This window comes from Pogona vitticeps, chromosome 1 (genome assembly GCF_051106095.1).
Source record: "Pogona vitticeps strain Pit_001003342236 chromosome 1, PviZW2.1, whole genome shotgun sequence".
Taxonomy (NCBI): domain Eukaryota; kingdom Metazoa; phylum Chordata; class Lepidosauria; order Squamata; family Agamidae; genus Pogona; species Pogona vitticeps.
Genome location: NC_135783.1, coordinates 101,924,963 through 101,950,703, shown reverse-complemented (window position 1 = coordinate 101,950,703; position 25,741 = coordinate 101,924,963). Strand labels below are relative to the sequence as shown.

Below are 25,741 nucleotides of genomic sequence, written 5' to 3'. Positions count from 1 at the left end.
CGTACTCTTTATATCTCAAAAAGAATATAGCTAAAATCACAGCCCTGCAACCATTTGGTCAGTGATGGTTTGATCAAACCATCCTTGTCAAACTGCAAAGTAGCCAGTATGCTAAGGGCAGACCACTTCTCGGCTGAGCCTGAATAAAGTCAGCTTTTCTGGCTGCTAGGAGCTACAGTATATGACTCATCTCTCACTGCAGGGTCTTTTAATCTGTAACAATCCAAAGTCATGGAGGGACAAACTTGCTATTTCTGTTCACTAGAGTTGGGCAACTTCAAAGGCTCTGTAACCTATTTCTCACCACCATAGCTACTGCAAGCTGCACCAGCTCTTACTGGCAACACTGGGATTCAGGGCCATTGGCTTCAAAGTGGCAACTTACAGACTAACAAGCTTTAGCTTTAAAAAATTTTAAAAAAAATCAGTGAAAGGCCATGTGACCCTCCCAAAAATATGCAGAAGCAGGCATTACCTTTATTGGGCCACTGAAAAAAACAAGTAGATAACTACCTTTTGATGGTAATCCATCTTCATCAGGCTTTGCACCAAGACCTTCTGTACAGTTCACAAAAATTATGTTAGAGTCTTAAAGTTTCATGATTTGGCTGTTGTTCATGCCAGGCAAAGTTTTCTTCAAGTGAGTTGAGCAGTATGCAAACAGCCTGTAAGGGATGGGTGGCTGGAAACGCCTTCCTGAGCAGCACCAAAAGCTTTATCTAGTATCAGCTTTTGTGGACTATAATGCACTGCATTTCAAGAAGTGGGATGTACAAATGGGGACTTGATTAGGAGAACTGCACACCCTTGAGGCTTCTGGAGTCACAACTGTCCCTTTTCTTAAAAAAAAAAAAAAGGAAGACAACAGAGAGTTCCAAAATAACTTTGGAAATTGGGTTGTCACCTGCAGCACATGTCACTATGTCACCCCTAAATCCTACCTGTCCCACATTGGAAACGACTTTTCTGCTTTCACATGATTGATATTCTAGTTTGCAGCTAATCTTCAAGTGCCTCCTGTCCTGAATAAAGTGTCTGAAGACAAGACAGGTCTGGTGGTTAGTGACAGAACAACTGAGGAGTGTGAGGGGATCCCCTCTTCTAGGCCCAGTCAGATCCCTTCACAGTGGAAGTTCTCAGTCCGACTGTGCTCCTGGACTCAATGTTGGATTGCATACTCTACATGAGGAACATTGAGTATTCCTTTGAAACTTTAGAAATTTATGGGCGGGGAGGGGAAGCTGTGTTAATATTTTGTAGAAAAGAGATCAAAAAGTCTTGTGGCGGCTGAAAGACTAAAAGGTTTTATCTAGCACAAAATTTTGTGAACTGTAAAGAACTGCAACTCAAGAAGTGAGCTGCAGTTCACAAAAACTTATGTTAAATAAACCTGGTTAGATTTTAACGTGCCACAAGGGGCTTTGCTTGTTTTTGCCAAAATGTCAGCAACTAAAGAATTACATGGCCTCATTACACAGAGTTCAAATCATCTACTCTGGTTGTTTTCTAGATATAATTCAAGTTCCAGATGTTACCTTCTGAAACACCTGGAATCTATTTTTATTAGGATCCTCTCCTCCATGCCTATCCATCCTTTGAGATATGTGGGTTAGAATGGGAGAAAGCAGTCTATCTCTGATGCCTAGCTATTTCTTAGATTTGCACTCAGAATCCATAATCTTAGGACTTTCTGCTAGGATTACTGCAACACTTTGCATCTGAGGGACTCTTTAAATTAGCTTTGAAACCACCCTGATGGCTCCTAGACCAGTGGTCCCCAACCTTGGGCCTCCAGATGTATTTGGGCTTCAACTCCCAGAAATCCTGGCCAGCAGAGGTGGTGGTGAAGGCTTCTGGGAGTTGTAGTTCAAGAACATCTGGAGGCCCAAGGTTGGGGACCACTGTCCTAGAGAACTCCTAAACACAATCCAAAGAGTTGGTGTTGACACATGAAGCTCTAAAGAGCTGAGTAGCTCAGGAATTACCTTCTCCAACCCTGAATCTGCTGGACACAGGAACTGGGTGTTGTCCACACTCGGCTTGCAGTAGTGAGTGTCCTGCTATTGCTGTTCCCAGAAAGGACTGTTCGACTCCATGCGTGCTATTTTTTCAATAGGATGTCAACGTCTTTTCCTTTTCCTAGTTCTTGTACATTTTACTTGATAATCCAGATTTTTCCCCCCTTCTGGTGAGCATTACGTTTCAGTTTTTGTTTATTTGTGTTTCACAGGGGAAAGATATATTATGGATTCGGAGCCACTCAGGGAATCTATTTAGAGGGAAAACATACTAATTAAATAAATGACCTGCATTCAGCCCTGTGTTCTCCTTTGGCTTCCTGGCCTTTCAGAAAGCCAGAGTAACTCAGAAAAGTAAAAGAGGGCAAAAAGGTTCCCATGATTAACCAGGCTGAAGGCCTCCTTGGCATCAATCACTGTGTCACAAGGTTGTGGAGAAGGCACATGGGATTTCTCCTGCTTCTACCACCCGCTCTGTGTTTTCAAGGAAAACAGAGGCCTTGTTAACCTCCTAAACATTAGAGTGCTTTTATTTTTCTACTTGTGAGAGATGCCAGATGAGCATGGGATGCTAATGGACAGGCCCTGTGGTTAAGAATATTATGGTTCTGACAGCAGCTACTATTCTCAGAGAAGGCATGGATTATACAATGATTAAGAAAATTCCAGGAATCAAGCATCCCATGAATGGTTTCATAAAATTGCTGAAGAATTCTTACCCGTTTCATAAAAACAGATCTCTGCACTGCATGCAAGAGCTGGGCAGATCAAACAAGATTACGCACCAAATTGATTATACCAAAAGGACAGCTAAGCCAGACAACTTTGGTCAAAAACATTTTCAGGCAACTCAAAGTGCTCCTTCAATAGAGTTTAAATGGTGTTTCTTAGGGCTGAAAATGCTGCATAGATACCTGTAAAGGAAATAGGTTAAATGCCAGAAATTGATCTGCCTACACGCATGCTCTACCACATGTGGCATAATAAAGAGCAGCAGACCTTGAAACATGTCACATCATGCTCTCCCACCTCTGGGAAGATGAGTCAGAAAATTTGCCTTTTGGGTACATCTCCCAGAATCTCCCAGGAAGCATGAGGAACAATTAATTAACTTACTGAGGGAAATTGCTCTCATACCTTCCTCTTTAGGCTGGCTTTTAATAACTAAAATTGAGTTCCTCTTCAATGCTGGGAATATGTTCTTTTAAAATGTTTTTAAAGGTTTTAAATGTCTAGATAATCTCTTAACTATTATTATAAATGTAACTCTTTTTTAAAAATTGCAATCAGTTGCGGTTTTAGCCTAATGTGTTTTAATTATTGTGAGTTGCCTTGGGTTCCCTCACCAGAAGAAAGGGAGCCTAGAAATAAAACAAATAATAAATAAATAATGAATAAATATAGTTGGGCACAATACTGGGATAGAAGCTAAATTAGCTCCTGGTCCCAGATAAAACTAGCCATGGAGCATCGCATCCGCTACATGAGGTCCAGTCCATCTCATCATCGACATTATCTTCTCCTGTGCCTTATGTTTTGCCTCACTGCAAAGCATGATGAGATTACAGCATTGGACTTTAAAACAAATTACAAATCACCTGGTGCACCATTCTTTAAATAAATAAATAAATAAATAAATAAATAAATAAATGAATGAATGAATGAATGAATGAATGAATGAATGAATGAATGAATGAGGTTAGAGATTCTGATACAATCAGAACAGGCAATGTTTAAGAGGAGAGGCAGATGCAAGCAGATACTCCTGAAATCTCCCACAAAATCCAAGCAGCCATGTCCAAAGTGTTGCAAGACATGGATGGAGGGAGAATTTTAGAATTGCTTGTTTTCACCTCATTTTCACTTTGTTTGATGGATACAGGAAGTCCTAATGATCCTTCTTACCTTTTCTCTCTCTTCTGTCTCTTTCTGGGTAGATGCAATCAGCCAAAAGCTAACCTCCCTCATAAGTATTATCTGCTTATCATTAGTTTCATTTCCAAACCAGAATGTTCTCCTTGATTTTTTTTGAAAACACAAATCCCTGCCCCACCCTCATCCCTTCCTTGTCAACTTTTCAGCATCATGTCAAGTAGAATAGGAAATTGTTTATCTAGGATCCATAGCAATGCTGTGACAAAATGAAAAAGGAAGGGTCAGACGGTCCGAAGAGCATACGAACACAGCATCAAGCCTTTCCAACTGATGTGGGCCCCTTTAAAACCTGGTGCCATCAGCAAGAGTCCCAAGAGATGATGGTGTCTCTGTCACAAGGTGGAGGAGCATTTGTGAGGCATGTCACTTGCATGGTTCGTGATCTGTGTAGTCATCCATGTCCACGTCAGAATCAAAGAGGGAATGTCCAGTGTAATCGGTGTCAGGCGTTCGGGAAAAACTATTCTCGGTTCCTTCATCTTCAAATGTTTCTGTCCTAGAATAAAAACTGAAGTCCTGCAATGGTTGCGTCTTGCTCCCTTCGCTACTTTCTTCCGATTCATACAGGGTGTTGTCGTCATCATGGTGCCACTCCGGCCAAAACTTCCTCCTTATTCTCTCACAGTACATAGCAAGGTTAATTAGTTCTCCTGCAAAACATGGTTGGAGCCAGAAAGGTAGAAAGAGAGAATGGCATGATAAAGTTGCCAAACTGTAAATGCCCTAATCAGAGTCACAGGAAAAGAATAGGAAGAAATCATTGTCATCAACCAAAACAATTCTCAAATGTGGAAATTTCTGGCTATTAGATGCTTGGAACAAAATATATGGACATGGCTAGTCTCATAGCTTGTTACTCAAAAAACTTTTTGGGGCATCACTCTGGAGCATAACAGATGGACCACTGTTTGACCCAGAACATTGGCTTCCTAAAGCCAGAAGAGTATATTGGTTTGTTTCTTGAGACTGATACCTGGAGAAGTTCAGGGTCAAATCTCCCTTGAGCCATGACACTCAACCTTGGGTAATTCACCTACTTTCACCTTGGCCTTACTTCATAGGGTTGTTGGGAATCAAACTAGGGAGGCAGAAGCCCATGTACAAGTGCCTCAAGCTCAACATAGAAAGGTGGGTATAATTCACAAGATAATAAACCATAAAAGGAAGGGGGAACACGTGTGAAGCTTTATATGAGGAAAAAACCACCTGAAAGAAATGAAACTGTTGGGGGCATCCAGATCATCAGATTATGACCCTGTTGTAAATACCGAGAATTTTTTTTTCAGTTCAAGATATATAGCAAACACAAAAACAAAAATAAGACTAACAGATTTGTTTCAGTGTGAGTTTCCATGAATTACAGTCTACGTTTTGCTTCTCCTCTACAGGCTGAAACAGACTGAAACCACCACCTCTTTGAAAACAGGACAGTTCTGATTTCACCATGGTCATAACCCAGGACTGCTTGTCTGCCTGCTCAGGAGAAAGAAAGAAGGTCAGTCCTTCCAAAGAAGAAGAAAGCTGGGGAGGGAATCCTGGAAGACACTGCACTTGTCCCACCACACCTCTGTGGCAGAAGAACCATTCCCCCCCCCCCACTGACAGCAGCTGGCAGTTCCTTTACTTCCACAGCCTGAGAAAGCCACATGGCCTTCATCCTCAGACAGGAAAGGCTCCACCTTCAAATCCTTCACACAACAAGATTACCCCACCCACCTCTGCTGACACTAATACCTGAAAACTCAAACATGATCTCTTTAAGCACGGATAACTTCTTGGGAGTTGGAACTGAGACCAGAAATGTTAACCTCCCTACAGCCTATTGAAACACTCATTGGCTATAGCAGTCTTTCAGAGCATGATCCTCCCCTAGTTCTACCTAGAGCTCTCTGTACTTTTGCTATCCTGACCTTCTCTCTCTGCATATCCTGCCTGGAATGCAACAGGTAAGAATCAGCACCCATTACTGATGTAATTGTTTTTTCCTAGCATGAACGCAAGTACCTTCCTAATAATAATTACAGTATGTGCTGTCAAGTCAATTCTGACTTACGGTAACCCTTTTTTTCTAGGTACAGAAAACTCAGGTTTTCCATTCCCTTCTTCTGGGGATGCCCTGGGACTGTGCAGCTTGCCCATGGCCACATAGGCAGGCTCTCCTCTGACAAGGTATAGTGGGGAACTGAACTCCCAACCTGGGGCAGGTATTGCAACTCACCGAGCTATCCAAGCAGATCAGCATCTCAAGTTGGCACTAACCTCTCCACAGCATCTGTGCCAAAGGCATTCAGATGGTCTGGAAGCCAATATTCAGACCCCTGGAACTACTGGAGACAGCAATAGCTCCCCAAATGAGGAAAAGTATGAAAAATTTGGGGTTTCTTGGGGTGACTGGAAGATTTTGCACTCTGTTTTGTTGCAGACATTTTTTTCCATTATGGGCTAAAAAGTAAAATAGGGGCTACATGTGATCTTGGGGCCATGCCTTGCCCTCCCCTGTTCTATGCTGTGGGGTGTATGGTTCGATAAATCTTGCATTGTCTCTCTCCCAGTAACAGTGAGACTCAACTGAATTCTTGATTTAACATTGTTGTCCATCCTCCCAGCTCCTGTTCCTCATTTTTGCTAGAACCCTTTCCTTAAAAAAAAGAAAAACAAAGCAGCAGCAACAAGAACAACAGACCTCTGGCCATGCACCCACTAATAGAAACCTTACCAATACTTTGTGGAAGAAGGGTAGTCTTCTATGTACAACTCTCACTATTTTACATTTCAAAATACTGTACTGCACTGGCCTGTACCTGTGTGTGTAAACCTGTAATATAAATACTGTACATGCAAGAAGTATTTGGAAGGACAGATGTACCACCAGGTGGCAGCATTGTATGAAAGAAACACCTCATTGCTGGCCAGGATCTCTGGAGGGAAATACTCTGAAGGAATAGTAGTTACTTTTACATAAATATAGGTGTGTATTTGTAGAATACCATGAAACAAATTTCTCTATATGGAATGCAAGCTGATGAAAAATGAAACTTTATGTCAACAAAACCTGCAGAGTCTTTTAAGAATTAAGTTGTAGCTGCACAACACCCAGTCTGCAGATCAAACCACATGCATGCGTTGAGGATCTACTGCAAATCCTGACTGCATGTTTTACTGGCTTGATTGTTGAAAACTGGCTTGCGACACTTGACAAAAAAAAAAAAAAAGACAAGGTATATATCATCCCCCCAATCAATCAATCAATCAATCAATCAATCAATCAATCAATCAATCAATCAATCAATCAATCAATCAATCAATCAATCAATAAATAAATAAATAAATAAATAAATAAGTTGTTTGCACTAGAACATACATGCACTGACATAGTGCAACAAATATCTTTAGTATTTGGTTATCCCATGCCATGTCACGCCCAAACTTTGGATCTCTTATTTTTAAAATTTAAACAATTCTAATTTTAAAGAAAATCACAAGTATCTGTTACTCACTAGCAACAGGTAACATAACTTTGTTGCACCTTTCCACCTGGAGACTGGGAATGACGACAGTGGCAGCAGGAGATTGCACCTGAATAAAGCCATCCTTTGGTGGTTTCAGCACGTACAGGACTTCATAGCACGGTGTACACCCCAAAATCACCAAAGGAAGACAACATGCAGAAATGTACTTGCCTAAATGTGCAATGCAGTTCACAGAATCCAGGGTAAGGATGTGAAGATTATTAAACACACAAAAAATATCTTATTCTCTGTGGTTTTCCATGCAAGATTTCCAACTTTTCACAAAAAAAGACACCTTTTGACACTTCTCCACCCCATTTTTGCCTACTATTTGTGCAAAAATCCTGCTGAGTTCTGTGCAAAGTCCTCTCCAGGAAAGGAAAGATGCAATTTTGCACAAGAATGCTAATAATTCTGCACACGTTGGTGTTACTTCCAGAAGAAGAAAAGACCGTGAAACAATCAAGGAATCCTGCAAGATTTCTCTGGGGAAGTGGGAAAGAAAAAATTTAGAGAAATCACCCTGCAAGGAGAAAATAAGGGTTTGTGGGAGGGGGGAGGCTCTCACTGAATGCAAGAGGCTGCAAGACTCAAATTTCTTAATCCAGGGTTACCTTTCCAAAGAGAAGCACAAAAAGCCTATTCACGACTCTTTTCACCGTCTCATTCCCATCTTGCTGAATGGCACCCTTGTCTTTTCCCCAAAGGCCAATGCCGGAAGCCTTACATAGATCTGGCATAGTATGTAACTTCTCTCTGGGCTCCTCTACCCAGAGGCAGATGTGGCTTGGTCAGAGTTGTGTGAGGCAAACAAAGTCATGTATAATCCAGATGCTATAATCCATAGCGCCTGGCAAAACATTATTGATCTGAGAGAGGGAAAAGAACACTGAAAATCTGGCTCATAGACACCACTTTGATCCTACCTTTAATTAGCCTCTCAGGCCTAGTTCCTGGTAAGGTCCACATTGCCTGTGCTAGATGCCCAAAAACTGTGGCATCCAAAGTGGAAAGCCTGGGTCCCATGATGTACTTCTTATCGCCTACAAAACAAAGCAGCATCAACAGACATTTGTGAGTCACTTGGCGCGTTCCTCATTTTTGTTATTCACTAACTTGGCGTGTTATTCACTATCTTAGTCCCACCCTGCTTAATGGCACCCTCTCACCCCATCACTATCCTTTACACTAGCCTTATTCTGGTCAGTCTATAGAGCAGAACCAGCTACTGGGGTCTGACATCAGTACAGGGATTTGGGGCCAATTAAATCGCCAAGGAAGAGAGGATGCAACATTTAAGATATGTTCCCACATTTGAAGCCTTCTGCAAGGCCAATTAAGAGTCAAACGTGTTTGTGACAATGCAGAATTCTGCTCAGAGAATTGGCCGCAGATGTGCACTTTTCATAGAGAATATTTAGCTTCGGTCAAGATGCATCTCCTCATTTATGGGTCTGATTTTTGGTTGCAGTAAAATTCTCAAGCATCTTTGAACTAAAGCACTTGTTTGGGCAGCTGTGGTGACTAACAATGTCTCCAGATGGTCAACCACAGCACGGCCACAAAGCTCCAGGCTTATGCTAGACTCTAGCCCAAGTGACAAAGGAAAAAAAGGCAATTTCTTGCCTCCCCATCGAACGGCTTTCCCCCCCCCACCTTTTTACTTCTTGGCCCTTTGGGTGACCAAGTGATAAAAATAAAGATCTGGGTCAGAATCCTGTTGGGAAAATCTGCAGATATGACAGTCATCAGATACATGTTCCTCCCTGCAACAATTTTAGAAATTGATTTAGCAGAACTGGTCACAAATTGAATAAACAGAAATAGATCTAATTAGAGGTAAGTAAATATGCCCTTGAAGAAGCCTGATAAGCCGAAACACATCTGGCATTTTCTACAGGAATAAAGAGCATTATATTTTCTACATCCTGGGACTACAGTTTTCCTCTCTTTTTCTGACCTAGTATTTCAGTGGATGTACCAGTTCCTTTCACTATTTTCTACTCACAGGAGACACAGTGGGGAATCAAACTCCAAATCTCTGGCTCCACAGCCAGATACCTAAACCACTGAGCTATCCAGCCAGCTCAGTTGACTCATAGGGTCACTATATTCATTTCCAAGAGGAAATCAGAATGACTCGTGTATTCTGCAAAATATATGCACATCCTAGAATTTAGATCTGGGTTAATACCAGAACTACACGTTCCTTTTGCCAAGGAAATGACTATATACAGGAAAAGGAGTGAAATAGCTAACACTGCATTGCAAATAGAATGAGAAACTGACAGTGCACAAATAAACAAAATCCAACTTGACATATGAATCCTTCTTTAAAATGTCTGGATTTTTGAAGCACTTTGCAATTTAGCACTGGAGATTTGGGGAAGAGCACCAGCCAGTTACTCAAACTATGCACAAGATAAAAAGTGGAGAGATCTACAGTGGTGCCCTGCATAGCAACGATAATCCGTGCAGCAAAAATCGCTGCAAAGCGATTTCGTCGCTATGCGGTTTTAAAAAGCCCATAGGAATGCATTGAAACCCCTTCAATGTGTTCCTATGGGCTGTAAACTCACCTTTAAGCAAAAATACTCCATACGGCCACCATTTTCACTGCCTAGTAAGCAAGGAATCTGGGCGAAAACACAGCGGGCAGCAATTTTTTTTACCCAGCGGCCATTTTGGATCACAAAAAATTTGTCACTATGCGGATTCGTCGTTAAACGAGGTGCCCGTTAAGCGAGGCACCACTGTATTGTTGTCCTTGAAATCATTTTGCCAGAATGATAAAAACTCTATTTAATGTTCTCCTGAGGCTGTTTTATTCTCCTAAATCTATTATACTCCCTGCCCTCACCCCTCCAAAAAGGGTTTTCCAACCAAAATGGGGGGTTGCTACTCTTAGAACCCACCGGGAGCAGTGATCTTCCTTTTGAATAGGTTGCACAGACTCTTTGCAATGTTTTTAATACCAAAAAATGCCCACTTTTCAAAACCAAAAGTATACCTAAGGCTACTTCTGCCTCCCCCGCTGCTCATGTTTTTGGTGGTCCGTGTTGCCCCTTGAGATCACAATGATGGAAAATAGGCCCCCAGGCCCATGAAAGTTGCTGAGTCCTGTTCTAGGTACTCTGTGTGGAGAACCAGGGTGAGACAGTACAGAGCATCCTGGGCACATGTACAAATGGGCTGCTGGATAAAGACATTAAGTAGTAGCATCCTTTAGCCCAAAGGAACCAAGAATGCACACAGAACCACCTAATAACATACTATGCTTTTATAGCTATGCATTGTTGCAGAATTAGCTGTGGTCAACTAAGCCCATCGCTGGCTACAACTGATAAGCTTTCCCAAAGAAGATTTTGAAAGCTTCCAATATTAGCTATCTCTCTGCCCAAAGGCAGGCTACCTTCAATCTACTTGCCCTCTACTGACTCATTTGTGCATAACTTCATTGCTCAGTCTGCTCAAGTACTTTACAACAAGTACCTGCAGAGAGGCTGCTGGGTAACTTTAGACCCTAGATCTATTATCCTTGGGCAACTTGGGAGGGCTAGATATTGCTTCAATTGTAAAGCACAAACATAACGTTTGTTCTTTCTCTTCTAAGAACCATTCTCATGCTTTATAAGTGCTTCTTCATTCCTAAAACAGTATAAAAGAAACCTGTTTGCCAGTGCTGCTTAAAAATGAACAAGAAATACTCTGAAGAGTTCATTGAATATATTTAAATCTCCATGCATCATGACTAAGGAATAAAATGGAATTTACTTTGGCTGTTCTGTTGCTAAACCCATTTACTTAGGCAGAAGCAAAATAAGGTCAAAATAATAAAACAAACATTTGTAACCAGAAACTTACCAAGCTGGCTCACCCCTGACTATAAAATACAGTATTTTTCAAAAAAACAAAAAACAAAAAAAAGATGAAGCAAAAAAACATTCCAGCCCTATTAGGCTCCAGCATCACCATACCGCCTGCATGGAAGCATCCATTGGGGCAAAAGCGACACTCCCCCATTTTAAACTCAGGCTACTTCCAACTAGCTCACTCCTGCCCACCGGGTTACCGGATTGTGGAGGACCAGAATCCTGCCCGTACTTCCCTCATGCTGACCTCCCAGCCTCACACCCTGAATCATGGGTCTCCAAACTATGGCCCGTGGGCCACATCCAGCCCAGGGTTAGGAAGCGGAGGGAAGGGGACCCAAGCAATCCCCACCCCTGCTGTCTTTGCAAAGGTCCCCCTTCCCTCCTCCAGCCCTTGGAAATGTGTAAAATGTATGATGTAGCCCTCACACCGAGAAGTCAGGAGACCCCTGCTCTGGATGAATTTCAGGTGAGGAATGTCAGGGAGGGAGAAGGCAGAGACAGCAACAGACACGGACATTTCTGATTTAGGGTCAACGTACATTTTTTAATCAGCATGTGGGGTGAATGAATGGGAAGCAGGCGAGGGAGTGGCTGAGCAAATGTTTACTTACTTCCCTCTCTGTGTATATGTGAATACTTGTTTGCCTGACTTTGCATGTATGTGTATATATGAGTTCTCTCTTTTCCCGCCACTGGCTGCTGTGCCTTCTGCCCCACCAGTGGGGACCTGCCACTACTACTACTCGAGGTTCTTTCTTTTACTGAAGCCCGCACAACTTGTGGCTTGACATATCTAAGGACTCTCTGTTGGGATCTGTCAAGAGCAATTGACAGTTCCTCCCTCTGTTTGTGGTAGGAAATACCTCAATTAAAAAAAAGGTTCACAAAGCTCCCGGTTGGCCTCTTTACCTGGCTCATAAACTGTGTCAAATTAAGTGAGATGCCAGTTGTGCAGGCCTGATTTTAGCAAGCTCTTTTCTAGTCTCGCGTTCAACTAAGTGATAGTGGCAATAACTTACTTGTTAAATGACTAATCCTCCAAAATGTACAGCTTGGTTGCCTTGCAAGAGTCATCTATGTATTCCTATTGGTTTTTTAACGCACCCAGTTGAGGTGACAAGAGCTGGCTCCAAGTCCAGGCCCATGGAGGCTGAGTGGCTATCCAGACAGCAGCAGGCACCATTGGAGGCTGGCCACCCAGGCCAAATGAGGCTGTGCCGCCCCCCCACCTGAGCTCAGGGTTGAGGCTGCCAGAAGAGACTGCTAGAAAGCAAGGAAAGTTTCTCAAAAGGGTCACATGCTCACACAAGATCAATGTACGTAACAGGTATTGTAATGAAATGCACTGTACATTACCCAGAAGACCAGCTAGAGAGCGCATGTCTTTCTCCATCAACCTGTAAATCTCTTCCTCAGAGAACCGACCAATGCCATGGCCATACATTTCCCGCTTCACAATTCCTTTAGTTATATGGCACAAAATCCACTTTAGCAGGTCACTGAAGGGGCCACTAAGAGAAAGCATCTTCTGGGTTTCATGGAGATTGTCCACCCACTGGCAATATGCCAACGTCCTGGAATGTTACAAGAACAATTTGCAGGTGGTGCAGAGAAGTACAAAACAAGACAAACCTCTGCAGAAGTAACTGGCAGATTTCCCCACTCCCAAGCCATTGCTACTTTTCTGTACTCTTATTTAAAAAAGGATAATGGAGGAAAGGAACTTCAAGAAAGGCACAAAACACCCATCGGACTAAACCTACCAGAGAAAAAGGAACTGCAGTATAATTTTAGCTGGTTTCTTCTGGTAAACTGCATTTTAGGCAAAATTACTGTTGGACAAAAAGAAACCTGAAAGGGGAGAGGGTTTTCACCATTTTGTTTTATTTTATTTCAAACACATGCACGCTGGGTTAAATCCAATGTAACTCATACACACACTGAAATCAATGGGATTTAAGTATGCAGTGATAACACGTACCATTCATTTCAATTGGTGTATAAAAGTCCACCTCTCTCTCTATGAGCCTGCCCAGGCTGTAGGATTATCAGGGGAGGCTTTTCTCACAGATGGGAGGGCCTTTCTCTGTTGCTGCTTGCAGACTCTGGAACTCCCTCCCACGGGAAGCCAAGCTGGCCCCATCACTCCTGTCCTTCCGCAAGCAGGCAAAGAGCTTTCTGTTCAGGCAAACTTTCCCTTAATAACTAGTGGTCTGAGAGGGATTTTTTTAAAATGAATGGTTGTGCTCTGTTGTTTTAAATATGTTTTAAGTATTGATTTTATTACTGTTTTTAATGTAAAGGTAAGGTAAAGGTTCCCCTTGACATTTAGTCCAGTCATGTTCGACTCTAGGGGGCGGTGCTCATCCCCGTTTCCAAGCCGTAGAGCCAGCGTTTGTCTGCAGACAGTTTCTGTGGTCACGTGGCCAGCGTGACTAGACACGGAATGCCATTACCTTCCCACCGTGGTGGTACCTATTTATCTACTCGCATTTACATGCTTTCGAACCGCTAGGTTGGCAGGAGCTGGGACAAGTGACAGGAGCTCACTCCGTTGCATGGATTCGATCTTATGACTGGTGGTCTTCTGACTTTGCAGCACAGAGGCTTCTGTGGTTTAATCCACAGTGCCACCACATCCCCCCTTTTTAAAAATGTAGTACTTATTTAATTCTTTTTAATATTTATATAAAGGTAAAGGTAAAGGTTCCCCTTGACAATTTTTGTTCAGTCGTGTTCGACTCTAGGGGGCGGTGCTCATCCCCGTTTCCAAGCCATAGAGTCAGCGTTTTGTCCAAAGACAATCTTCCATGGTCACATGGCCAGTGCAACTTAGACACGGAATGCTGTTACCTTCCCACCGAGGTGGTCCCTATTGATCTACTTGCATTTGCATGCTTTCGAACTGCTTGGTTGGCGGGAGCTGGGACAAGTGACGGGCGCTCACTCCGTTGCGTGGATTCGATCTTACGACTGCTTGGTCTTCTGACCCTGCAGCACAGGCTTCTGCGGTTTAGCCCGCAGCGCCACCACGTCCCCTTAATATTTATATACCTACTATCTTTTAAAAAGACATCTATGTTATCTTGAAAAGCTCAGTGGGTGGGTGTTTGTCTTTCTGTTGTTAAAGCTCAGGTATGAATAGTCATCATCCTAGGAGCCAGCTAGTCCTTTTGGCGTAGGAGAAATACCCGAAGTCCTTGCTTGGCTAACTCGTTTCAACCCGGTAGAGTTATTTGATGGGCAGGCATTTTGTGAGACACACCTTCTCTTTGTAACATCACTTTATAATGTTAAGAATGCGAAAAACAAGTTTGCTTTTTTCTCCTCACTCCCCGTTCTTTTCCTTTTATGGTGTATCTTCAAGCCTATAAGCCTGCAGATAGGAATCATCTTGTTTTCAATTCATTGTACAGACTTGAGTCTACGAGAGCTGAGCAGGGTGGCTGAGGACTGGACATTTTGGAGTGCCATAAGGTCATCATAAGTCTTTTCAGCAGAAGAATATTAATAAAAAAGAGCTTTAAATAAACAAATACCATGCAGCCTGGAATAATTGATTAATCACCTGGTGTGCAAATAACCCCATCTCACTGTAGCAGGTTCGACCAAATGGCACTTCAGTCCAATCCAACATGTATTGTGTTGCAATAAAGTTGATAATTGCAAAGTAAGAACTAGAGGGATGTGTGAAGCAAAAGCCTCCCTGGTAGATTAATAATAAGATTCTACAATAGCGCTTGCTTGACTGTGCAAGTTGCATTTAATGGGAATATTAATTACCTCTCACAGCTGCACTTGAATTTTCCTCTTTGAAGAGGACTGCATGCTGCTTTATTTGGTGGCACATTTGTCTACTCAGCTTATTAATAAAGACTTTCAGAAGCTAAAAATGCTAGCAGAATGTAAACAGATGCTTTGCTGTCACACAGACGCGCCCACCTCACCCCACCCAAGCCATTTCACAGGACTATTCCAGGAAGCAGAACAAATCACAACACCAGGGAGAGGAGGGAGGGGGAAATGTCCTGAAGTTAGCCTTCCAGCAGCATGCGTGCAGTGAGGATGAAATATTTATGAATCCCAGAATATCTTCCTAGTGGGGTCAAATCAGTTCATTTACCCTACAGTGTCTCTTTCCTCCTGCTCACACTTTTGTTCTGTTTTCTTTTCTGTTTTTCAACCCAGCTGAATCTCATGTTACCTTGGCAACAGGGGAACTGTAGTAATCCCACCATGTATCACCTGTTCCCTTGCCCTTCTCCAATGGATACTACAGAACCGTTCGTTCTGTGCCAGAAATTTCTCCTGCGATAATTCTGACCACTCTTTTTCAGTTTATAGAAAATCAATTTCCTTTTGAGAAGAATTTCAAAAGAGGATAAATTTTGGAAAAATTCTTATGAGTAAGATTTCTGTAGGCTTTTGGTTATCCTAACTTGTAAGGTGGCTGAGGATGTACACAAGTGTCCCATTTTTTAATGCCATAATCATCTCTGTGCCAGCTGGCAGCCTCCCCAGCTTCTCCACTAAAGCCCAGAGAAACATACTATAGGATAACTTTTCCTTGAAGAGATTCTTATCAAGAAGGGTTGGATAGCCAGGGAAGCTACAGAGTGATGGAGAGATATATGAAAAACAGAAAAGAAAAGAAAAGAAAACCAGTTGCACTGTCCTTGCATATACCTTGCAATGTTATGGTAAACTTTAAAAAAACAAGCAAAAGAAATTCTAAAGGGCAGTGAGAATGATGCGGAAAAATGGAAACCCTTTTCATGAGGAAATAAAACTTCTGGAAAATTGGAAGATAAATTATGACACAGAACTGGCTTTGCAGCACTGGATTCTTCCTGGAATGAGACACAAAACTGCCCTCCAGAAAGAATATGATTATAAGCACTTTCTGCTTTTAATTTCACTACACTAACAATATTCTACTACATTATTTTCCCTCACTCGTCTGCAGGCCCTTCAAACATCTTTTCTTAACTGTTATTCCCAATCACCAGTAATATTACTATTTTAATATTATGTCTTTTAATATTATGTTTTTAATAATGTAAGCCACTTTGGGTCTCTTTTTAGGAGAAAGGCAAGTTAAGAATATTTTAAATAAAATAAATAAATGTTATAGTCCCCCCCCCTTAAATTAATGTCATAAGGACCTATGCGATGAGGAATAGTTTCAGAAATGAAGCCTATCCATTGGATAGCATGGAAAAACACAGGCTTCTCTTCTGAAAATATGCTCAGTGGGTCCCACAAGACAGAACACATCTTCGTTCCATCAGTTGGTTTTTTGAGGCACCAAACACCTACAAAGCCCATTAGGGATAAGTGAAACGCTGGGGTGGAGACTCAGCAATTCTCATCATGTAAACACTGAGTGGAAGAAGTCAGTCAGTGCTAAGCAGAAGTTGCCTGTGTTATTTTTTAAATCAGACAAAAAAGAAGAAGTGCAGAGGAGGATTGTCTCCTCCTCAGAGTTCTCAGTGCAAAGGAACACGATCAGCTCACACAGAAGCAAAAAGGAAAAATTTAAAAGGTGTTCTGGAGGGACTGGGTTAGGTAATGAGAAGGAAAGGAAGAGAAAGAGGGTCATGCCAGCACAGCATCACTCTTTGGTGGATTTGAACCCTTAATTATTTATGAAACCAGGCTACTCACTAAAAATGGAAGAAGAGAGACATCAATATAGATAATTTAGAGACACACCATGGAAGCGGTTGAAAAGGAATTCAATAAAAGGAAGAAACTTTCTTAGCTTTTCTCTGAATCTTTATCATAGAAAAAAAATGATGTCTCATTCAGTATGATTTCCAGAATGTTGACTGGTATGGCAACAGTTTACAAACATTTGTTCTGATTCTTTCATTTCTGATTTGGTCACTGTGTATATCATATTTCTTCCCCTTTCCATAGTCATATTATGCTACCTGGTATATTACATTATATTATATTATATGGAACCACATACACACACACACACACACACACAGAGTGCCAGCATTAGGGTAACTCTCAATGATGCAAAGGGCTATCCTCAAGAGTCCTTAGGCCTGCTCAGATCTCTTTGGGCAAAAGGTTACATCTTTAAACTTCAAGAGACAGTTGCAGCTATGAAACCGGCTGGACTTTAGCAGTAGGTGGGGTTGAGTACAAAATCTATTCTTGTCACTTCCATGGAAGTATGCACTGGCCACTCATGGGCAGGCGCCTGTCCATGACTGTGGCAGCTTCCAACACTAGTGCAGCCAAATTTCCTCAACTTTCCCCCTCATTCTCCTGCCATAGGCTAGCCTCCTGAGTTTCATTGTTCCAAGATAAACAGAAGCAGGCTTAGCTGATGTTACAGCCCAATAATAAAGCAGCTTTTGCATATCTCTGACAAATCAGAATGAAACTAAGGCAAGAAACTCATCAACAGAAATGCTGGGGTTTACCTGCTGCCGAACCATCTTTTCCTGCTAGTTGGGGCAACCTTAAGCTTGGCACCTGCTGTGAAATCCTTTCAGAAGTAAGTTCACTTTCAAGGTGAGGTGAGAAAACTGGGAGCATTAAAACTTCAACTTGAAATAACTTCAGACTCCATGCTTTGTTCCTCACCCTTCCCTTTCCAAAGGGCTCAGTAACAGCTAGGAATTTTGGAGAGAGTGAAAAAGTACAAGTTGCATTGGATTTGCAAGCAGCATTAAATAAGCATGCTGTCACAAGGTCCCTGTTGAACCAAAGTAAGACTGTTTTTATTATTTTGCTTAGATCTGGAATCAGCCATTTCCAGAGGTCTGAGAGCCACATATACCCATCCCAGGGCCTCAGATGGCTGTGCGCACACCAGCGATGCCCTACCCCATTTTTTTCCAACAAAGTGAAAATGCTGCTTGTTAAAAAAAAAACAATGTTTTTTAAAATTGGTAACCATGGGAGGCCCTAGATATGCACCTCAAAACAAGGGGAAATTGCCATATACTCATTAGAAGGTACAAGGATACTTTTGAGCCATTAAAAAAACAAAGAGTAACATCCAGTGTTTGGAGACATACACATACATTGAAACAATAATTTTTTAGGAACACTATCTTTTTCCATGTCATTCTGTTATGCTTATTTCACTATTATCATGACAGCTTTCTGATCCTAAGGCAGCAGTATTGTTGGTCAGATTAGGAAGCAATGAACAAAAAAAATCTGGATACAAATAAGTGTGAGGAAATGTTAATATTTATTTTCAATTACTTTATTACTTGTATTTTGTTTTTTTAAAAATTCCTTCCTTGTTTTTGCTCCCACTTTATTGTCCTAATAAAACTGAAGCCGTCTGGGATGAGAGATTCACCTTTTCTGTACTACAACTCCGAGAATATTCCAGCCAGTTTAGAAAATACTATACTAACTACTGGTGTGTTATACTGTGAGAAAGTAACATTTCTAAATATGGCATCTTGATTTGCTAGAGCTGGATTATGAATTAGATGTATCAGTCCAGGTTTTTTTTTAAGGATTCTTCTTATTTTATGCATAGTACAAACTGTGCTTACACTGCAAACAAACAAAAAATAAAAGCAGTACCTCCTTACACACACAAGATGATCTGATCTTCATGCAAAGCTCCTATATGATGCCATGTGCAGATGCATAAATAGTTTACCTGACACAGAGGTATGTGAAATGAATGGTTAAAAGCCTACATAGGTCAAAGCATGCACATACACATACAGAGAAAGAAGTGCTCATGGAATGTCAAATCAAATAATTGAATTCACAGGGGAAAAAAAGATGAAGAAGTGGCAGGACATGGGACCCCTTCTAGTCCAGGAAACAGTCATTGTCACCGGAAACTAAGGTCAAAATCGCTCATACTATATAAAGGACACACAATAAAGAAAGAAGGGGGGGGGGAGGAATCAACTAATTTGAAACGCACAGTTGGAGGTAAGATACCACAGACAACCAGAAAAGCAAACAGGTGGGTGTTCAATCAAGTCAAGTCCAAACTCTCATTAAAGCAAAAATAAGTAAATTGAGGCTATCCTATCTTGCACATATTATGAGAATGCTGGGGAAAGTGGTGTAGAGGTACAGTATAAAGAGATGGATTGACTTGATAAAGGACTCCACAGCTCTTAATTTGCAAGACCTGAACAAAAATACTGGAAAAGACAATATTGCTAGAAATGGCAAGAAATACAAAGAGAGATGTGATGACAAACCTCGACAGCATCTTAAAAAGCAGGGGCATCACCTTGCCGACAAAAGTCTACATAGTCAAAGCTATGGTTTTTCCTGTAGTGACATATGGAAGTGAGAGCTGGACCATAAAGAAGGCTGACCGCCGAAGAATTGATGCTTTTGAACTGTGGTGCTGGAGGAGGCTCTTGAGAGTCCCCTGGACTGCAAGGAGAACAAACCTATCAATTTTGAAGGAAATCAACCCTGAGTGCTCACTGAAAGGACAGATCCTGAAGCTGAGGCTCCAATACTTTGGCCATCAGATGAGAAGGGAAGACTCCCTGGAAAAGACCCTGATGTTGGGAAAGTGTGAAGGCAAGAGGAGAAGGGGACAACAGAGGATGAGATGTTTGGACAGTGTCACTGACGTGACCAACATTAATGTGACCAAACTCCGGGAGACAGTGGAGGACAGGGGAGCCTGGCGTGCTCTGGTCCATGGAGTCACAAAGAGTCAAACACGACTAAACAACTAAACAACAACAACAAAAAGAGAATCACCTGAGACCTATTGATTTGCAAGATCTGAGCAGAGCTGTCAATAGCAGGACATTTGGGAGGTTATTAATTCATAGTCACCACACATCAGAAGTAGTCTTGAGAGCATATATCTGGGAGTGGGGGTAGAATGGTTGAGGTACCAGCTACCAACTGGAGACTATGGTAGGATTTGGCACCAAAGATCTGCTAACATTAAGTAAGTCCATCCCCAGCCAAAAACAAAAAACAAAAAAAAGGAATTTCACAAATTAAAATGAGTGAGTTTCTTGATATTCGTTCTGTACTTTATATAAAGGTAAAGGTTCCCCTTGACAATTTTTGTCCAGTCGTGTTCGACTCCAGGGGGCGGTGCTCATCCCCGTTTCCAAGCCATAGAGCCAGAGTTTGTCCAAAGACAATCTTCCGTGGTCACATGGCCAGTGCGATTTAGACACGGAATGCTGTTACCTTTCCACCAAGGTGGTCCCTATTTATCTACTTGCATTTGCATGCTTTCGAACCGCTAGGTTGGCGGGAGCTGGGACAAGCGACGGGCGCTCACTCCATCGTGTGGATTCGATCTTACAACTGCTTGGTCTTCTGACCCTGCAGCACAGGCTTCTGTGGTTTAGCCCGCAGCGCCACCACGTCCCTACATATACTTTATATATATATTTACAAATTTTAATATTTGTATTATCTAATTTTTAATATTCTTTCTGCGTCTTTAGTTTTACAACTAGACATAGAATCCCCTTGCAAGCATGAATCACATTAGTCTGTTTGGCCAGGAAGAAGCTGAAAAGTTAGCTAAGAGTCAGCTAACTGGGTCCTAACTGACGGAGTCAAAAGTTTAGATTTCCCCAGAGGTGGAGCTGATTTCCCTTTTGAAAACTTATATGAGGAGATTTTTGGTCTCAGAAATCCTGAGAGTGTTTACTGGAAAGGCAACTGCTATCTATTTTTCTAAGGTAAGGGGAAATACTTCAAATATGTCTTACAAAATTGTATGCTAATTCCCTGAAGATAAATGGCAAAATATCCCCCTTCCTGGAGGACTATCATTCCATTATTCCTTTAAAGCAAACTTGTTTGGGTTTTTTAAAACTCTTTAAAGAAAACCTGACTTTTGACTCTATCTCTGTAACCTTCAGCTTTCCAAATATATCCCTCTTTCCCTCAAATATATAAAATGATTCATTTGATGAAACTCTTGCTGGCAAATCTGAACTATGCATGATCAGTGTTATAACAATGTTTTTCCCATTTGAAAAGCCTTTTTGGAGGATCAGTATTTCAGCCTCCGTTGTCTGGATTATCTCCAAATAAAAAAGAAGCCAGTGGGGACAACAGTTTTCTTTCAAGATAAGCAAGACTGGTATTTTCGATTTATGTGATATATTCTAAATCTGATGTCATTTGGGCTTGCCTATTTCTGAATGTGAGGGACACAGTTTTACTTTTTAAAAAATCGTAACTCAAAACCCCTTTGGCAAACTCTCAGAAATTGGCACAGAGGGGGGGGAAATACTGTTACAAATGTGTTGATTTGAAGTCCAGTTTCAAAGTTATGACTCTTTTTTTTTTTTTTTTGGTTTGGACTGCCTCCATTTTTAGAATTAGAATTGCTTTGTAGAATGTTGATTTGCTCCACTGCACAATATCATAACTGCACAGAGAAAACAAGGATGTTGGAAAGACAGAGAGGAAAAAAAGAGATAAATAATGTAGGTAGGCTTACTAGGTTTTGGTTCTGACCCTGTTGCCTACGGGTTTCAGTATATGCCCCTCAAAATATTATTCCCAAGGGACTGAGGCCCTTAACATGAAAATGCTTGTTCTCAATACCCAAAACAATCCTACTGTACAAAGCCAGAAGCAATTAATGTGCCATAAGTAAAAAAGAGCACCGTCTGAAATCTTCAGAGAGCACTCCAGTAGCTAAAGGAACTTACCAGTAGAAATGCTCCTCCACCATCTTGGTTACTGCTCTAGAAACAGCTCTTTCATGTGGGCCAAGATGTTTGTTTAAATTTACTCCAAGCTTCTCTTCCAAAAAATCAATAATGAACTCTGTGCCGGATACTTTTTTGCGATTGTATTCAATCCATGGCATCTTCCCTTGAGGGGAAAGTTTCCCATCAAAGTAATTCTAAGAAGAGAAGCACCACAATGAAAACAGGGAAAAATTATACGCAAACAACACAGAGAAAGAAAGAGACAGAAAGATGATTTAGTTGGCCTCCCTGCTTTCAGTGCTATGTCTACCCATTCTGCACAGGCTGAACTATATACCACACTGAGCTGGCATGTTCCTATAGGGCCAAGACAGTATGTAGTTCTTGATATCTGTGGTTGTGTGTCCCAGCTGGTTCCCAATAGCCTTTGAAGGATATCGTTCCTTACAAAGACCTTTTGCTTTGAATTTATGCAGTGTTTATTGTAGGTCAACATCAGATTAAAAAAAACACGCTTAGGTATTTACTTAGGTAGAAAACAATGATCTATCTAGACACGCTTCCAGATAACCTGAAGTTTTCATGATTCCTGCCTGTTTCTGAAATGGAAGGCAGATACTCGAGTCTTAGTAGGGTTAGGTTTTAGTAGATTTCTGTCATAATATATGTTCTTCTAATTCATCTCTCAGAAGATGTCCTACCATCTGAAAGCTAGCCAGCTGAGCAGCAACTGTGAGATCATCAGCATAAACAAAACTTTGGTGCCTTTAGGAAGTTGGTTTAGATGCTGAACAAAAAAGGAATCAGTACAACACTTTGGAACAGAGCATTCTTTTGAATTCTCCATTGGCTGTGTTGTTCTTGAAAGTGGATGAGAAATCTGTGATTTTCAAGAGAGCTGCTATTACTTAGTTTATAATTCTTGGTTAGATTATAGAATTTTTGCAGTGGTACTTGATGATGAGCAGTGTTGTAGCTTTCATTAACCTCAGTTGCTGAGAAGTCAACAAAAGCTACCCCTGATCTCTTTGGTTTCAAAGTCATCGTCTATATATTGTGTTAAATATAGCATTTGTGATGTACAATTTTTCCCAAGTCTAAAGCCACACAGTTTTCCCGAGTTCCACTACTTCCATTAGACAGTTAAGAACCATTCTTTACAGGACTGTATAAAGGTAATAAAGTAATGCGATCAGCCTGAAGATTTGGGGGTCTGTGAGTTTTTTTACCAGGTTTTCTGGAATTCTGAAACAGTCAAAACAATTAAAGAAAACAAGGAGCCACTTTTTTGTTTCTGTGCAAAAATGTTTTACACAGATGTTATTCAGGCCTATTGCCTTACCATTTTTGCAGATACAACTAGCTTTTTAAAGTTCACTTAAACTGAATGATCTTTTAAGTTCATTGGTCTCCAGTTGCTTATTTCTTTCAAGCTGAAGTTTTAATTTCCTATAGCAATGTTCATATCTACTATTAATGATGATACATTGACCTGATATCTGATTTATTGAAATGTCTGCATGAGTAGCATCTTGAGTTGTTGATTTAATGATCTCCAAGTTTTTTGACTATTTCTTGATATGTTTGTTTCTCCCATGGGTTTTATCCAATTACTCCTTATAATTTCTGAGAAATTAATTGTTGTCCAGCCAAAATTGTCTCTTTGCTTAAGAGATTTTATTAAAAATAAGCATTTTTGTGACTTTTTCTGATTTTAGGCTTTGGAGGTAGTTAGTTCTGCATCCTCAGGTTATGGATAGTAGGGGTAATCTTTTCACTGCCTTAAGAAATTGGTCATAGGCCTCTCGGACTGGTCAAATGTTCAATGTAATTGTATCCAATGTTGTGCTGGACTTCTGCCAATTGGATTTTTTTTAAAATTATAGCTCCTGCAGAACAGTACTCTTGATAGATGAACTGCCATCATGAGTTGTCACATCATGGACTAGTGCTTTATATTTAGAATTGAGCTACAGACAACTTCACACATTGTTGGCTACAGACTCACTAGCAAATATCAAGACTGGATTATACCTAGATTGCCATCTTCCTTTGTTGAAAGATAGGGGAAGTTTGCTATTGTGAATAAGAGCTAGTTGGGATGTTTCTGCCAATTTTACCACTGCTGCTTCATGCTTATAATCAAGTGCATATTCTTAGACACTACTGTGGCTGCTGAAGTCCCTATTTATGTTTGTTTGTTTGTTTATGAAAATTGTCTGGTGTTTTAAAGGAAAAGGTTTCATTAGGTAGTTTCTGAATGGAGTTACCATGCAATTAATTAGCTGCACTGTTATTAATTCTGTATCACCCTGTTTTGTGACAGTAATAGACAATATCCAGAACTCAGTTCTTGACTAACAGCACTTCCAAAAGAAGCTGCCTTATGCCTAGTGAAACCGCTAGCGTCTCTAAATTCAGTACTGCCTACTCTGATCAGCAGTGATTCTTCAGTGTTTCACACAAGATATTTCTTAGTGAGGTGCTTTACTGGGGATGCTAGGAATTGCACTGTGGTGCTCTTCAGCATGTGGTCAACCCACCTGAGTTTTGGCTGTACCCCAAAAAAACATTATTTCTGGGATTGTGTCAAGTAATGAGCAGAAACCCCATTATTCATCACTGGTTAGTTAGGTTTTTTTATTGCTGCATTCCTTCCAGAGATGGTTAGCCTAGCCAGCTTTGACACAACCAATCAGATTTTACCATTCTTGCTGGCAGAGTCTAGGAGCTGTAGTAAAAAAAATACTTTGCTTTTTAAAATCACTTGAGTCTAAATTTGGTTTCCTCTTCTCAAAGCCAGAAAGGCAGAAGACGAGAATTGCTCTCCACCTACCAAACATGTGACAGAGTCAGACATTTGTCCAGTTGCTACACAGATTTCCCAATTTAATTCTGGAGAGCCATAATCCGTGAGTGATTAATGCAGATTCCACCCCAGCAAGCCGCATCCATAGCCTTGATTTCACAAGCCATCAAAAAGATCTTGTGAAGGACGAAGCATCTTTAGCATGTGCATGAACCTCACTGGTTCAGGAAACATCAGGTCTTAATCCATTCAAATACAATTTGACACAACCTCCATCACCTCCAGATGTGGAACAGCAAAAACAATCACGACATAGCCATAAAATTACTTTTCAACAGCAACTGGACTCCCTTGCAACAGGAAAAAACAAAAGCCAGGTACAAAATGAACAGCTGAACAAATCTAAATGATTTACTGTTTTGGTTGTTTTGAAAGAAGATCTTCTACGGAAACTCTCTATAACATTTATTCACACTTCTATTTGCTCCCTTAGTGGTTTTCTACTGATCTTCATGATCTTTCTGGCCATACGCCATTTTTTTCTTTGGAGATTTTGGGCAGTTGTTTGAGTCAGGCAATATTTCATTTAAAGCGTACATGCAAGAGAGCTTAAGCACTGCATCCTTACACTCTTACAACAGGTATCTTATCAATGAGAGTTGGGAGTCTCTAACTCTGAGAAATTTGTTTTTTAAATAACAAGCCAAACTTGCTCAAATATCAGGAAAAATCAAGAAAAGGCCATATGGTTGTTGAAACAATGGACATGCAGGAACAGGTGATACCTTTATTTAACCATTAAGAGTATAAAACAAAACATAAAACAAACAAACAGTGAGCTTTTCATGATAAATCATCTTCTTCAAGACTGTGCATCAAGTTCTTGTGGGTGGTTCCAAGCTTATACGTATGTTGTTATTGATGTCCC

At 41.0% G+C, this 25,741-nt stretch overlaps 1 protein-coding gene across 1 annotated transcript in view; it reads right to left on the bottom strand.

The window, feature by feature from the left end:
• Window positions 1–2,460: 2,460 nt before the first annotated feature.
• The window catches only part of FAXC (failed axon connections homolog, metaxin like GST domain containing), a 31,751-nt gene continuing 8,470 nt past the window's right edge, over window positions 2,461–25,741 (bottom strand). The window contains exons 3-6 of the mRNA XM_072998473.2: window positions 22,002–22,198; window positions 12,694–12,911; window positions 8,389–8,505; window positions 2,461–4,603 (exon numbers count right to left, since the gene is read on the bottom strand). Of these exons, the coding sequence (XP_072854574.1) occupies window positions 4,317–4,603; window positions 8,389–8,505; window positions 12,694–12,911; window positions 22,002–22,198 (819 nt within the window). The 3' untranslated portion in view covers window positions 2,461–4,316. The remainder of the gene's footprint in view (window positions 4,604–8,388; window positions 8,506–12,693; window positions 12,912–22,001; window positions 22,199–25,741) is intronic.